Raw genomic sequence first — 16,207 nt, 5'->3', positions numbered from 1 at the left:
TAGTCATCAGTGCATAGTATGCAATTATGTAGTCCATAAATCAACACAGCGTGCCAGGGCTGTACTCATGGTGTAAATATCTTAATGACTGAGATGTCTTTAACTATGAATAATTTATATCTACATGATCCATCTTCCTCAACCATGCTTCACTTCAGCAGGATAAACTAATCTGTCTAGGGATGAGTTCTTGATTATTTCTTTCTGATTTTCCCTCTGTTTATTTTGCTCATTTTGACACACTTCATTTTGCCTCCTGCACTTTCTTAAATAAGACTGCCCCATTCATCCACTCTCTCTTTTCCTTTTCCTTTGCATCTTGTTAGACATCTTGGACTAAAGCCCAGGCTTTTGGAATCCTACTTTTCATAAGGCCCTCTGTGAATGGAATTGGGTGGCAGCGAGGGAAATAGGCTTAATACCACAAGGCAGTATAAGCTTCTTGATGCTGTTGTGGGGAAACATTTATTATGGAAAGCAATTGCCAGAAAAGGCTAATGAACAATTAAACGTTAACATTTGTAGATCCCCTTCTGCGATGCAGAAAGTAACAGCCACATGGGTAATGCCGGAAAGCACTACTCGCTAAAATAGTTTTGTTGTTTTCCTAGGGCCCATTAAAATAAAGTCAGCTGAGAAACATTCAGATCAAATTCTATCTCATCTAATAAGCTCATCCCAACCATGCTGGCTCATCAGACACAGCCTCCCCAGTCCCCAGAGGTCTCTGTCACTGCCGTTCCCTTGACACTTAGCACAGTTATTTGGTCACAATAATTGCCTTTCCAGTGCTCTTTTGGACAAGGATTGTTGGTCATCCATTGACCTTTTGTCATCTTTTATATGATTAATTTCCCTGGAAATCATTATCCTATTGGACAACTCAATTTTTAGAAATACTTTTGGACCTTTCTACACTGCACATTTCATTAGGTAGGAGGTAGGGGTTACAAACATTATACACTCTGCAATTAAAAAGAAATAAGTAACTAGAAACTTCATGAGGTCCAGCAGAATATATTTTCATGGTATACGCAGGAATTCTGCCAGGAAGCACTACCACCACCACCTTCTCAGGACAGGAGCCCAAAGTTACTAGATGGGGCTGGTATCAAGTTTTTATTTTTGAATCTCCAGTAACCTCTGATGTTGCATGTATGACTCTTAGCCTACAGTCGTAGAAATCCGAGTTCTATGGAGCTATGAACTGGGTGGTCTAATGTGACAAGAATCTTCAGTTTATCTAGCTTCCTGAGAATATGTTACTGTTGCCACTGATTCATCTGAAGACCACAGCATGTGGATCAGGTCCTGGTCACTAATATAAAATGCCAGCATCCCAGGGGCTCATCACAGAGGACTTTCTTGAATTGTCTAATATCCAGCTTCCGTTAGAAACCTAAGTAAAAGGGAAAAAAACTGTTCAGAAAAGATCCCCAGAGACCTTCAATTTGTCTACCCTAGGATCTGTCTTTAGATAAAGTCAACCAACTCATTAACTTGTCTCATTTGAGAGATATCATCATTGATTTGCTAGGTAATCCTGTGACTGAACCTTGGTCAAGGAACAGTCTTTGAAAACTGTCTCTGAATTCTATTATAAAAATATGTTGCATACATTAACCATTATTCATTTACCTGCATCTCTATATAAAATTTCATGGAGAGATATCTTTTAGAACACTCTGCTAGAATAATCTTTATTTCCACTGTGGGAAGTAGTGAACTTTCTCTTTTCCAGAAGTGAGAACTACATCACTGATCATGTTTCATGTATTGTCCTGGTTGCCAAGAAACTGAGGATTTTTTTTATTATTTTACTTTTATCTTTATTTTTACTGAAAAAATTTCACATAACATGCAATTACCATATTAAAGTGTGCAATTCGATATTACTTAGTACACTCACAATGTCATGCAAGCATCACCTCTGTCTAGTTCCAAAACATTTTTCTCATCCCCAAAGGAAACCCAATGAGCAATCATTCCCTTCTCTCACTACCCCTGCCAACTACTAGTCTGCTCACTCTTTCTATGGATTTACTTATCATTGAAAGTCATTTTGCAGATAAGTCAAAAACCTCTATTTATTCTTCTGTGCAGAGAATTTATAGGCTGTTTCTTGTCTTCATAATTCTTCTCTTTATTACATACTTGTTACAGCAAACAGCCTCAAGACTTTAGTGGAAAGAAGATGAGTGGAGATACAGACAGATAGGATATGCTCCAGAGCCACTCACAATCCATGGTGCTGCTCTAGGCCATGACCTCTATGGGCTACCCAATGAACTCTTGTGCCCTCCATCTTCTAGTTGGGTTTGGCTAATAGGGACTTATGGCAGAAAATCAGAGAAAGGACAGTGATAGAGTATTTTTCTCCCGGCCTCCTTCCTGTGTATATATTGGGATTAGCTGCATCCCTTGACTGAAGGTCTCACCTCATGTCAGGTAGCCATACCACTTAGTCCTTTCTAAATCAGCACTCTTCTCACAATTCTACTCTTTGTCTCTTCAGGCTTATTAGGGTATGGCATTCTGTTATTTTGGGCCCTAAGGTTCTGTACCATCCCTTATGATTTTCCTATGATCTGCCCACAACTTTCTAAATAGTTCCTTTTTATTAAACTCTCCTGATTCTGATTGGGACCCTGATGTAGACAATCCTACTCTACCCATGATTCTTTTTACTTCTCAGTCAACATGGTTTGCTGAGTCCTCTGCAGAGATGCTAGTTTGGTGGATTCTCCCATGGCAATGCAATGAATTCTCCCAGGCTTCCAGCATGCCCACATATCCTCCTGTGTGCATTCCTTTGTTTTATTTGAAGAGTAGAGAGACAGCAAGCAGATCATATCCACTGGTTCACAAATGCCCTCAAAGGCCATGGCTGGGCCAGGTCAAAGCCAGGAACTGGGAACTCAATGCATGCCTTCCACAAGGGTAGCAGGGACTTAATTACTTGACCCATCACCTGCTGCCTCCCAGGATGTGCCTTAGCAGGAAGTTGCAATCAGGAATAAAGCTGGGACTCAAACCCAGTCACCCTATATGGGATTCAAGTGTCCCAAGTATCTTCTTTTATTTTTTAAAATGTGTTTGCTGGGAAAACAGAGACAAAGTGATATCTTCTATCTGCTGCTTCACTCCTGACATGTCTGCAACAACCAGGACTAGGCCAGAAAAAAGCTGAAAGCCAAGAACTCCATCCAGGTCTTCCACACAGCTGGCAGGAATCTAACCAAGTAGTTGGACTATCACTGCCTGCCTCCCAGGCACATTAGAAGGAACATGGACCAGAAGCTCAGAGTAGTTGAGACTCAAACCAGGTGCTCCAGTATGAGATGCAGATGTCCCAAGCAGCAGCCTGATCTGCTGTACTATAATGCCTCCCCCACAATAGCTTTTTAACTGCTAGACCAGATGCCTGCTCCTCTTTATGTTTTCAAGGTGGAGGACCTTTGTGTCAATCACTGAGTGACACCAGTCTCTTTTAGGAGCTCACATCCTGGAGGTGGCTTATTTACTTAACCATTTCCAGTGCTATAATGTCCACTTATAGAGGGTGAATGACCTAGGCGTCAAGTCCAGTCTGGAAGAAGATGAAGCTACTTTTCTCCCAAAAGGCTGTGCCATAGTTATTCAGCAGCTGGATAAACACAAGTAGTTCATATCTGATTTTATGAAACACTGGATGGAGTTCATTGTACAGATTCAGATTTAAGCAAAGAAACATATCCCTCCACATCACAAACATCATCTGTGTATGCATATGCACACTCTCACAAGAATAACCATTGAATGGTTTTAAGCACAGGGCTAACATGATTGCAGATATTCTGGCAACTATTTCAAGCCAAAGAATGTGACTTAAATTTCCACATCATCAGTATCATTAACATAGTACTTTTAATAACATAATGAGTGTTCATGCTCTAACACATTCCATCAACAAATATCGTTGAGTCTAGCTGTTGTGTAGACACTCTGGAGAATGAGTTTTGAGCAAAATATACACGATATTGTGCATACATTTTTAATCAAGGAGCAATTAACAGATGTTTAACAGTTAATTATTGAATTGCATTTATTGTAAGTTTTGTGAAATAAAAGCGCAGGGTCCCATTACAAGCACATTGTCTTGATTTGCAGGGTGGGAGCCATCAAAGATGTGACATTAGAGCAGTAATGAAGAACTGAGTGCCGGCGCTGCCGTAGCTCAATAGGCTAATCCTCCGCCTGCAGCGCCAGCACACCAGGTTCTAGTCCCGGTTGGGGTACCAGATTCTGTCCCGGTTGCTCCTCTTCCAGGCCAGCTCTCTGCTATGGCCCAGGAAGGCAGTGGAGGATGGCCCAAGTCCCTGGGTCCTGCACCCGCATGGGAGACCAGGAGAAGCACCTGGCTCCTGGCTTCAGATCAGCGCGGTGCACTGGCTGCGGCAGCCATTGGAGGGTGAACCAACGGAAAAGGAAGACCTTTCTCTCTGTCTGTCTCTCTCACTGTCCACTCTGTCAAAAAAAAAAAAAGAAAAAGAAGTGAGTGAAGGAGGATGGGTAGAGTTGGGGTATTCCAGGAGGAGACAACAGTATAGATGAGGGAACTGAAGCAGGAAGACACACAACACTTTTAAGAACTTGAAGAGGAGTAGATGACTGTTGTAGAGAGAGCACAGGCAGCATGGGAAAAAGTACAGCTGCTGAGATAACCAGGAATTAGGTCATGCAAATTCTTGTTAGCAGTCTTAAAAAACATTTACCCTGTTACCAGAACAGCTAGGCAAAAGTGTCATATAGGGAGAGCATGATGAGATACTCACTTTAAAAAATTTATTTATTTATTTGAAAATCAGTTACAGGGAAGGGGAGAGAGAGAGAGATCTTCCGTTCACTGGTTCACTCCACAAAGTTCTGCAACAGCTAGAACTGAGTCAGGCCAAGGCCAGGACCTTCATCCAGGTGTCCCATGTGGGTGGCATGAGCCCATGTACTTGAGCCATCTTCTGCTGCTATTCCCAAGCCATTAGTAGGGAGCTGGGTCAGAAGTGGAGCAGCTGTGACTTAAACTAGTGGAATGCCAGAATCTCAGGTGGTGGGTTTATCCACTGCCCCACAACAACAGCCCCAAGATACTCACTTTAAAAAAAAAAAAAACACTCTGGTTTGTGGAAGGAAGAGGCCTTGAGAGGATGTGGGGTATCAGATGATGATAACGTGGACTAAAATGGTGATTGTAGAGATGGATAGAGAGGATGAAGTTGGGAGCTATTCAGAAAGTGGGTTCAAGAGGAATTTGTGAGCGTGAGGAAGAACGTGGAGTGGGGGTGACTTCAGGGCATTTCTGATTGGGGTGATGACGTATCAAGTGAGCCTCATAGGGTAAGGAAACACAGAGAAGAAGCAATGGACTATGGTAAATCACTCTTTAGTTTTAGACATGTTTGAAATGCTCCTTTAAGACCACAAAGAACTATTCCAAGAAGCAACAGGATTCCAAGGGATGTTTGTGTGCTGGGCATGAGTCATCACAGTAGGTGAGCTATGGGCTACTGAGAAGGGAGAATAGAAGACTGAGCTCATGTTCAGTGAACTGTTGTCAGTAATTCCTAATTGTCTTCTCAGGAGTTAAGGGCTCCCCTTTTCTCACCATTTTTTTCTTCATAGGTTAAAGCTTCATTATAGTATCATCTTGCTAAAAGTTTGAAGTTGTACCCTGGCAGAACCTTGGTATGAAAGCTCCATCTTACGTGATATGCGTGTGAAGGCCTTGTGACCGACCCTCAGTCTTCAGGATGTTATTGTTGTCATCAAAATACTTAAAAATCAGAGCTTTTTCATCCCATCTTCATAAGCATCAGGGGTCAAGAATTACTTTTATATCTAGTATTTCACCTCTTTTTATTAGCAGTATGTCAGGACTTAGATTCTAGATATTGTGTATTCTTTTTTAGGATTTATTTATTTATTTTGAAAATAAGAGTGGCAGACACACACACACATACACACACACAGAGAGAGATCTTCCATCCACTGGTTCACTCCCTAGATGGCCACAATGGCCATCACTGGGCTAGGCTGAATCCAGCAGCCAAAAACTTCATCTGGGTCTGCAAAATGGGTGGCAGGGGTCAAAGTTTTTGGGCCAATCTTCCAACACTTTCCGAGGGACATTGGCAGGGAACTGGATTGGAAATGGAGCAGTTGGGACTTGAACCAGCACCCATTTAGGATGCTGACATCATAGGCAGCAGCTTAACCCACTGTACCACAAATCCAACCTCTATTGTGTTCTTATAAACTTGTCTAAGCTTCCTTAATTTTCTCAGGCTGGCCACTAGCCTCTTAATTACATGGCATCACTATTTCTCCACAGATTCCTGTGCTGTCAGGGTTAGAGAGCTTTAATTGAAATCTCATTTTATAAATGAAGAAAATGAGATGTAAGGGAGGTAAGGACTATCCCCCAATAAGGACCACCCTCCAGGCCTCCAGCCCTGAATAATACTGCCTCTTTTCCTCACTGTAAGTTTATATTTCTCTTGTCCAAGAATTTTAAAGCTTTCTACATTAAATTTTAAGAGGCTCATTAATTACACACTTGCCTCCCACCAATAAAATTATTATTACACTTATTGTTCTTTCAAGGACTTAATGGGAAAAGCACTACTGGAAGAGAGACTACTGTTCTCGTTCCAGTCACAGAGGTATACCAGAGCAGCCATGAGCACACACTGTCTCTCCCTCTAAATTAACTGTGGCAGGGGATCTGACACCATTTTCTTAGCTTCTTGATTTCCCTCATCCTATCATTTCTATCTACAATGAAAGATTTAATATTAATTCTTGACAATGGCTGGAATATTAAAAACATACAGCAATATAAGTTTTAATACTTTGACAACATGTAAGCCAGGAAAAAATAAGTAACTTAAGAGTTTATGTTTAAATGCCTTTTGAAAATCCTGATAACTTCTTTACAAATTCTACTATTTAATCATGACACAGATTGAGTCTCCAATATTCTAAATGCTTGGGACAGGAAGTAATTAGGATTTGGGAATATTTTCATATACATTATGATATACCTTGGGGATGGGACCCAAGTCTGAACATGGATTGCATTTATGTTATTCATATACCTTATGCACAAAGCCTGAAGGTAATGCTGTACAATAGTTTTAGTAAATTTGTGCATGATACAAAAATTTATGGAGTAGAATTTCCCACTGGTGACATCATGCCAGCACTGGAAAATCTGAGGTGTTAGGAACATTTTGGATTACAGATGCTCAACCTATATAATACTTTCACAAAAAGTTAAAACCTGTGTGATGTTTGACTGTAATTTTATAAAATTCACATGTGCAAATATCTAGTTACAATGACTCTTAGAATAACAGTTCAAGAAAGACATCTTGGAAAAAGCAATTCAAGTAAAAGGCCTGTCAGAATACAAATTTTTTTTTTTTTGACAGGCAGAGTGGACAGTGAGGGAGAGAGACAGAGAGAAAGGTCTTCCTTTGCCATTGGTTCACCCTCCAATGGCCACTGCGGCCTCAGTGGCCAGTGCGTTGCACTGATCCTAAGCCAGGAGCCAGGTGCTTCTCCTGGTCTCCCATGCGGGTGCAAGACCCAGGGACTTGGGCCATCCTCCACTGCACTTCCTGGCCACAGCAGAGAGCTGGCCTGGAAGAGGGGCAACTGGGGCAGAATCTGGCGCCCTGACCAGGACTAGAACCCGGTGTGCTGGCGCCACAAGGCGGAGGATTAGCCTAGTGAGCCATGGTGCCGGCCGCAGAATACAAATTTAGCTGTGGTAACATAAGACCCAAACTCACAATACTCGCTTAAAAGCCTTAGAAGTCTCAATCTCTAGATATGAGGCAATCAATCCCCAGAGATATGGTTTCAGGAACTTAGGCTCCATCTGTCATGTGGCCCTCTTCAGTTGTTTTGATGGTTGAAGATGGCCCATAAGATCTGGGTCTACACTGCAACAGCAGGAAGCATGAAATGGTGGGGCAGGTGTTGTGATCCAGTGAGTTAAGCTGCCACTTGAGACACCCACATCCCATGTAGGATTGCCTGAGATCAAGTCCCGCCTCTGTTACCAGTCCAGCTTCCTGCTAATGCACATGGGAAGTGAGAGTTGATGGCTCAAGTATTTGGGTTCTGGCCACCCCTGTGGGAGACCTGGATGTGGTTCCTGGCTCTTGGCTTCAGCCTGACCCAGCCCCAGTTGTGGGCATTTGGGGAGTTGGAAGACTTTCCACTTTCTCTTTCCCTGCTTTCTTCCCTCCCTCACTCTCCATCTCCCTCCATCTCTCTGCCCTTTGAATAAATATATAGAAGGGGGAAATTAGGTAGAAGAGGGAACAGCCATCTTTTTAAGGCACAACCAGAGATTTTCACATCTTGCTTCCCACTGGATGAACTTAATCATATGACTACACCTCACTGCAAGGGAAGCTGGGACACAGGTTTCTTGTTGTTGTTGTTGTTGTTTTTTAATGACAGGCAGAGTTAGAGAGAGAGAGACAGAAAGAAAGGTCTTCCTTCTGTTGGTTCACCTCCCAAATGGCCACTACAGCCGGCGCGCTGTGCCGATCCAAAGCCAGGAACCAGGTGCTTCCTCCTGGTATCCTATGCGGATGCAGGGCCCAAGCACTTGGGCCATCCTCCACTGCTTTCCAGGGCCACAGCAGGGAGCTGGACTGGAAGAGGAGCAACCAGGACAGAACCCCAGGGTGCCCATGCTGCAGGCGGAGGATTAGCCTAGTGAGCCGCGGCGCCAGCCCGGTTCACAGGATCTTAATTGGGAAGGTATTTGTTCATCTAAAACTTAGAAACCCTATGATTGAAGAAAGAGGGGATGATGGGATACAAGGGAACTAGCAGATTCTGAGATTCTGTCATTTGTAAGAGATTAAGTAATAAGTAACATGAAAGCTTAATTACTTTCACCTGTGAAGCAAAATAAATTTATCTTTAGACATGACAAAACAATGAGGAAGAACATAAGTGATTGTCACCTCCACAAACCTGTCTATTTAAATTCAGTAAAAATTCAGACAGTGAATTGAACAATCAGGTATTAGTCATTCTAAAGTTCCAGAAATACAATGTGAGAAATAGCACTGCTGGGCCAGGGCTCATATAGCGTTCGCCTCGGGTAGGAAAAGGCATTGCCAGGGATTGTGCTCAAGAAAGAAGACAGCTGACTGCTGGGAAAGAGGTAGACATCAGGTCATGAGTGCTAGACTCAGCACAGATCTTTGGCTGCTCAAACTGAGCAGTGGGCAGAATCGACCACCCTCGTGTTGGGAGGACAACTGCAATACAGGCTGCAGGGACTGCCCCGAATCTTTTACCAGGAGGTTCCAGTTGAGATGAGGTACAAACCACTGCTGCATTTAGCCTCAGGGGTCCCACACTATAAACACTGAAGGGAAAAGAGTAAGGTAAGACCCTGGGCAGGATCAGGACCGAGTATGATATTGGAGAGAGACAAAATGGGAAATGAAGGAAGGAGGAGAGAGAGAAGACAGGGCATAGTCGATGGCTGTGGTCTGATGACAGGAATCAGGGGAATTAATAAGCAAGGTGAGCAAGTCCATAGTGTCACAGTCACCACGGAGTTAGGGTCATGGGCAAATTAACTGTTCAATCTGAGGTATAAAGCTGCAACATCTCAAAATCAAAAAATGTTCTTGGTAGACAATGACCTCTGGTTCTTCTCTGGTATTATTAATGCAATTCTGTCATGGAATTGACAATAAGAAATACAGCCCCTAATCTTGTTTAGGACTAATATTTCAGTTTTACCAATCACTTAAGAAAGAGCACATAGAAGAATCTTTAACACTGGAATATATATGCTAGTGACGTGGATGTTATCATGTTTACCTTGTTTAAGAAATATTTTGTTTCACCTCAGAGTGGAGATGACTTTCTGCCACGGACTTTTCAGCTTCACGAGTCAGTGCATACTGCCTGAGCTACAGCAACAGGAATACAAATTTTCTAGCTCACTCAGTGCTGCCATGATGATAAACTTGTACTTGCAAAAAGACAGAATTGACTACTGAAGTCTCAAACACAAGAGTAGTGGAAAGTCCAAAAAATATTACACAGTGATATATAGTTTTGAAAATGGAGTTGACTTGAAAGCTGGAAGTCATAATGTTTCCATAATAATAATATTCTATGTGAATAGCAAAATGCTTTAATGGTGCATTGATTAGATTATAATTATCACTGTGGATAAGACACAATTTTATAGGTAAGCAATAAGGCTTAGAAAGTTTTAGTAACTTGTCTAAAGCGCTATGAATCAAATGTTGTGAAAATAAGAATTAAATACATGTGTTTTAACTCCCTGTCTAGAGCTCTTTCCAATGTGACACCTGCCTCTTCTGAACTTCAAGTGACATGAATTTTCTTATTTACTCCTGCATTCATTCAGCAGCTATCAGTTGCATACTTTGTGTTGCTAATCATTGTGCTAGGCATGAGACTGCTGTGACTGACAAGGCAGTCTTTGCCTTCATAGAAAACTTATAATCTGGCAAAGCACAGAGCCATGTAACCCAACCCAACCATTATGAAACGGTGATGCTACATCAGCAGAATTGTGCAGGCTGTGGGAGCACACGAGAGAGAAATTCCAGAGTAATTAATGTTTATCTTGAATTCCCAAGGATTAGTAGGAATTGAAAGAATTAAGAGTATTCCAAGCCCAAAATAAGGTATATATAAAGTCACTCCGAAGAGAGAGATGATCCTATGTCAGGTCCATAATAGAGAAAGACTCAAAGAAGGTACAAATTCAACATTTTGTAACCATTCCTCCTGTATGACTGACACATTACCTATTCATCCATGCATCTATCTTTCCATCTATGCATCCAGTTGTTCTCACATTCATCTGCCTACCCATCTACCTGTCCAGCATTCTTTCTTAGCCTCCATTCTTTATGTCTTTTTTAAAAAAGATTTGTTGGCAGTGGTGTGGCTCACTTGGCTAATCTTCCACCTGCGGCGCTGGCATCCCATATGGGCGCCGGGTTCTAGTCCCTGTTGCTCCTCTTCCAGTCTAGCTCTCTGCTGTGGCCCGGGAGGGCAGTGGAGGATGGCCCAAGTGCTTAGGCGCCTGCACCCACGTGGAAGACCAGGAGGAAGTATCTGGCTCCTGGCTTCAGATCAGTGAAGCGCTGGCCATAGCAGCCATTTGGGGGGTGAACCAATGGAAGGAAGACCTTTCTCTCTGTCTCTCACTGTCTAACTCTACCTGTCAAATAAGTAAGTAAAAAAAAAACATTGTTTATTTATTTCAAAGGCATAGTTAAAAAGAAGGGCAGAGGCAGAAGCAGAGGGAAGGAAGGGGGTGGGGGGAGAGATCTTCCATCCACTGGTTCACTCTCCAAATAGCTCCAACAACCAGGGCTGGACCAAGCTAAAGCCAGGAGCCAGGAGCTTCATCCCAGTCTCCCATGTGGATACAGAGCCCAGCTCCAGCTGTTTTCCCAGGCACATTAACAGGGAACTATGTCAGAAGTGTAGCAGCCGGGACTTGAACCAGTGCCCATATGGGATGCAGGCATTGCAGGCAACAGCTTAATCCACTGTGCCACAGTACCAGCCCCATTTTTTATTTCATCCATCCTTCCATCTATCTACCTTTTTTTCTTCCTTTTTCCTCTTTCTTCTGTCTGTCCTTTTATTCACACATCCATAAAATCAGGTGCTAAGATATTGAATGAACTAATTTCAAAAAACATTTATTGAGAGACGTATGAAATGTCAGATACCATGCCCATCCGTGTAGAGAGGATAAAGATATATAAGACGTCATCCAACTTACATGAAGCCTAAAATCTGAATAAAGAGATGAGTATGAGCACATCTTACTATTACAACACAAACTGGATGACAGGTGCCCTAAGAAATTACCACTGGCTATGGGCTACTGTATGGAGGGAACTAAAAGTTTCACTGATAAAATTAACAGGCCATCATCAGACTGAACATCCTCAATATTTTCCCTTAGTCTTCTTATTTGTTTCATCTTTTGTTTTCTGAAATCTGTTGTTCTTTCACAGATTCTGTGGCAACAGCATCCGGACCACTACTTGTTGAAGTTGCCAAAACTCCTGGTGCCAGCCTTGGGGTTGCCCTAACTACCTCAATGTGCTGTAACAAACAGGTCATTGTCATAGATAAAATCAAATCTGCAAGTATTGCAGACAGGTGAGTGACACAGAAAGTCCTTCCTTTTCAAAACTTCATTTGTATTTAAAAAATACACACACACACAAAATATATATTATACACACACACACACACACACACAAACACATAGACACATGGACAGTAAAAGGCAATTCTCTTGCCAATTTTTACAGATTTCAGGTAGGGAAACAAGTTACCATTGTGGACTTATCAACCTCTCCATGTAGCAATGTCACCTCATTTGGATGTTTGGTGTACCCTTTAAGTGAAGAAAAAAACAAATGTCAAGCAACAGAGCAAATTTCTTACTGTGTCCTAGGGTAACAGCCTGTTCTTGATGTAGGATAGCTCAACAGATCTTTATTAAGCTCCAGGCTGAGAAGTTATGAGTTTTCCTGAACCATAACAGTTAAATTCTGCTATCATAAAATTTTATTCCTTTTTTCCTTAATATATAAAGCTATATTTTTTAAATTATGCAATTTTTAAAGAAAGATCTTACACTGTCCAGTGGTTCATGGTCTTAAAAGGTCTCGTAAAACATTATTTATTCCAGTGTCACAATAAAAATGAAGTTTCTGTTCCCAAAAAAATCTCCACTTCAAGTGCATCAATGTAAAATTGTAATTTTAATGAAAGGGATAGTGGATGATTTAAACCACTTTTGTCTTGAGAAATATGCAATATATGCTTGAGATTTTAATATAGACTCAAACAACCAGTCTCCCATTTGTGGTTCCAACCTTCTTTTCCACATCCCTTTGCCTGCCTGGAAAACTCAGACTGTGGTGCCGGGGCTTGCAGCAACCCCAAGCAGTGGTCAGTCTACAGCTTCCCCATGGTCTAGCTCTGTGTGCAGACCTTTAACCATGACAGCCATTGATCCAGGGGTTTCAACAGTTCAATGGTGCAGGATGCTTTAATTTTCTTCCTCTGTTTTCTCCAGTTCCACAGGGGCTAACCAGTTTAAAGAGCTGTCCAGTTGACTGGTACATTGGGATGCTGACTGCTGTGTTTGCTTTTCTCAGTCCATCCAGTAGCCAGTCTCTTGGGTTTAGCAAGATATAGCAGCCAGACCCTCCCTCCACACTCCCAACTGCCCCCTTGATTCAGCATGCAGGCCTGGCTTTGTTGCTCATTTGGCCATTGCATAGATTCCATTGGTATCAAGCTCCTCTGTACTAATAAATATGTAACCCCAGAATAACGGAATACAACACAATAATAGCTGGTGCCCTGGGAACTTGAATTGAGAGGTTTCTGAGGAAGAATTAGTTGGATCTCCCCCTTCAAGTTATGCTCATTCATATATAAAAATAGACCCTCTTCCAGTTCTGTGAGTCACGTCTTGAGATTCTGAATATTTACCAATTCATAGAAAAGCCTAGAAGGAAAAAAAAAAACACACAGAGAGAAAAAAGTCAAAGAGTGAATTTTTCCTGTCCTTGACTCCCCTCTTGCCCAAGTCTCAACTTCCAGCATCACTGCCCCAAAATAATATTTTTTAAAAGAAGAACAAGATTATTCTTTTTTCTGTTTTCTACAAGGTTCTGCAGTCCTGTTCACACCCAAGGTATTCAAATTGGACAGATGTTTCCTATAACACTCAAATTTTTCCATTTTTTTTATTAAGTAAATGAAAACTGTGTGAAAATCTAACTCTGAAGGACATGAAAGTCATATTTCAAAGAGGAGAGCACTTGGTCGTGCTGAGTCTGTCTCCTTCTCGTAGGTGCGGCGCCCTGCACGTGGGCGATCACATCTTGTCCATCGACGGCACCAGCATGGAGTACTGCACGCTGGCAGAAGCCACCCAGTTCCTGGCAAACACCACCGACCAGGTCAAGCTTGAGATTCTCCCGCACCATCAAACGCGTCTGGCGCTGAAGGGCCCCGACCATGGTGAGAGGATCCAGCTGCATATATCTTCTCTTTCTCTTGTGCTTACAGTGGTTGCTTGCTCTAGAGATTCAGAAATCATGGAGACACTGGGTTTGATTCTGCATTTATTCTTTCTTTTCAGAACAATGGATTACTTTTGTTCATGCTTCTTCATCTTCCGAATGCCTTTTTCCAGTCCCACATAATTTACTTGAGTCCTCCAAATTAAGAAAAGAAGCACTGTTTGAAATAGAATTTTCAGGCTACTATTTTTTAAAGCCTTTGGTGCAAATTAAGTGTGGAGAAAAGGGAGCTAATTTGACTTCCTAGTATTCATATTGAACTTCCAGTGCACTTAAAGGTCAATGAAAACATTAGTAAAGCTTTCATTGACTTTGGAAAATAAATATTAATATCAGCTCCTTCAAATATTGCAAGGAAAGGGAAAATGCTGTATGTAGGGCTGACTTTCTGTGGTTTTGTTTGACTAGCTAGTTTTTTTCTTAGCACAGAGAATAACTTTTCTTTCCAACTTCTTAACAACGTTTCTGCATTTTTATTTCCTTGAGATTCACAGGTACATTTGCCGGATATTTACCAAACACCCACCCAGGAAACTTTACCCAAAACCTAGTGCATAAAAAGGGGCGTTGAGCCCCAAACCAAATGAAGTCAGGCTCTGGAGGCAGGACATATCTCTGTTCCAACTCCTCCTCCTGTCTTTTCCTTAAACCAAACACCCTCTTTTTTTTATCCCTTGAAACCAAAGGCCTTGCTGATGTTGAATGGCAGCTGAAATGAGCAGATGGCCTTTCAGTATGTTTGGAGAGGGGGCAATTATCTCTGGAGTGGCCATTTGCTTATGAGGAGGTCATTTGTATTATTATACATTTTCTATCTCCTAAAATGCATTGCACTTCTATGCAGTCTGAAAAAGAGAAAAAGAGAGAGACCAGATAATTTTCATACTGAATGAGTCAGCTGGATGCAGCCTGTTTAATTAAATGGAGCTTAGACAGCCCTGGAGCTAATGAAAATCTCTAGTACAACATTACACTTATCAGATTTTAATTTTACACATTGGAGCAGAGAAATGATGCAGCATATGCAGGTTATGAAAAACTAATCAGCATCATTTGAATAGAAAAGCTAACAATGGGTAGGTGAGTTCATGGGAATGCACACTGTACCTATCAAGAGGCCCCACAGACCTCTCCCACACACTGGGCTGAGAGACGAGATTTCTGAAAGTTTCTTCCAAATTAAGTCATCATTAGATTTGGGGAACAGTAGGTATAAGAATGCACACTGTGTCATGCTCTTTCAGCATTCAGTTTTGCTTGCTAAATTCTGCTATCCATGCATTGGAAATGTATAACAGATCCTTTTGAAAAGTTGCCATCTTCAGCAACTTCATTTATTCTTCTTTTATTTGCCATGTATACAAATTATGAATAGTTCAAATAGTTTCCAGCTCATCAAATATTAATTATTTTTACCTGCCAAAGCAATCGAAAAGATGTTTATATATGAAAATATATGGAACAAGAGCAATTCTTTTCACTGTGGAAAACCTGATATCGTTTATATTTGGAGTCTGATAGTTCAACTCACTCTTACTTCCACTTTTGATTCTATCATCTACTTATGTTGAAAGTTGTTAACCATCTTCCTTATCTAGCATTCAGATATCTCCCTATATTTTACATTAAAATCAGGCATTTCCAACAGAAAGTAAATATTGGCTCCTATACATAATGATATCACAGTGAAGAAGGAAAAAACAGATTTTTTTTTACCACATTTATAGCTATCAAACTACTGTATTTTATTAATGGAGATTCACACAGATAAACCTTTTTCCACAAGAAAATTCTAATAGTCTTTATTTTTTTTTTCATGATCTCAGATGCCTTAACAATGTTTCTCATTCCATCTGTGGATGAAGATACATTTTCCAAATGTTGCCAATAAAAGACTTATCACAGTATTTTCAGGACAATGTAGCAATGGAATTTTTAGAAAAAGAGATTAGTTTGCAGCCCTGAAGAGGCCAGCCAAAATGACTTTTCAGAAATTGGCCCCACAGTGAGGATCTTTG

General features: G+C 41.3%; 1 protein-coding gene across 14 annotated transcripts in view; it reads left to right on the top strand.

Moving 5' to 3' along the window:
- Positions 1–16,207, top strand: part of GRIP1 (glutamate receptor interacting protein 1) — a 737,425-nt gene that overhangs the window by 619,185 nt on the left and 102,033 nt on the right. For all 14 annotated transcript variants that reach the window (XM_051846415.3, XM_051846410.3, XM_051846416.3 and 11 more), the window contains 2 exons: positions 12,096–12,243; positions 13,958–14,127. In XM_051846415.3, the coding sequence (XP_051702375.3) occupies positions 12,096–12,243; positions 13,958–14,127 (318 nt within the window). The remainder of the gene's footprint in view (positions 1–12,095; positions 12,244–13,957; positions 14,128–16,207) is intronic.

This window comes from Oryctolagus cuniculus, chromosome 11, assembly GCF_051225735.1.
Source record: "Oryctolagus cuniculus isolate XC-2025 breed Fujian yellow rabbit chromosome 11, ASM5122573v1, whole genome shotgun sequence".
Taxonomy (NCBI): Eukaryota; Metazoa; Chordata; class Mammalia; order Lagomorpha; family Leporidae; genus Oryctolagus; species Oryctolagus cuniculus.
The sequence above is the reverse complement of the archived record's forward strand: the minus strand, read 5'-3'. Positions and strand labels throughout refer to the sequence as shown.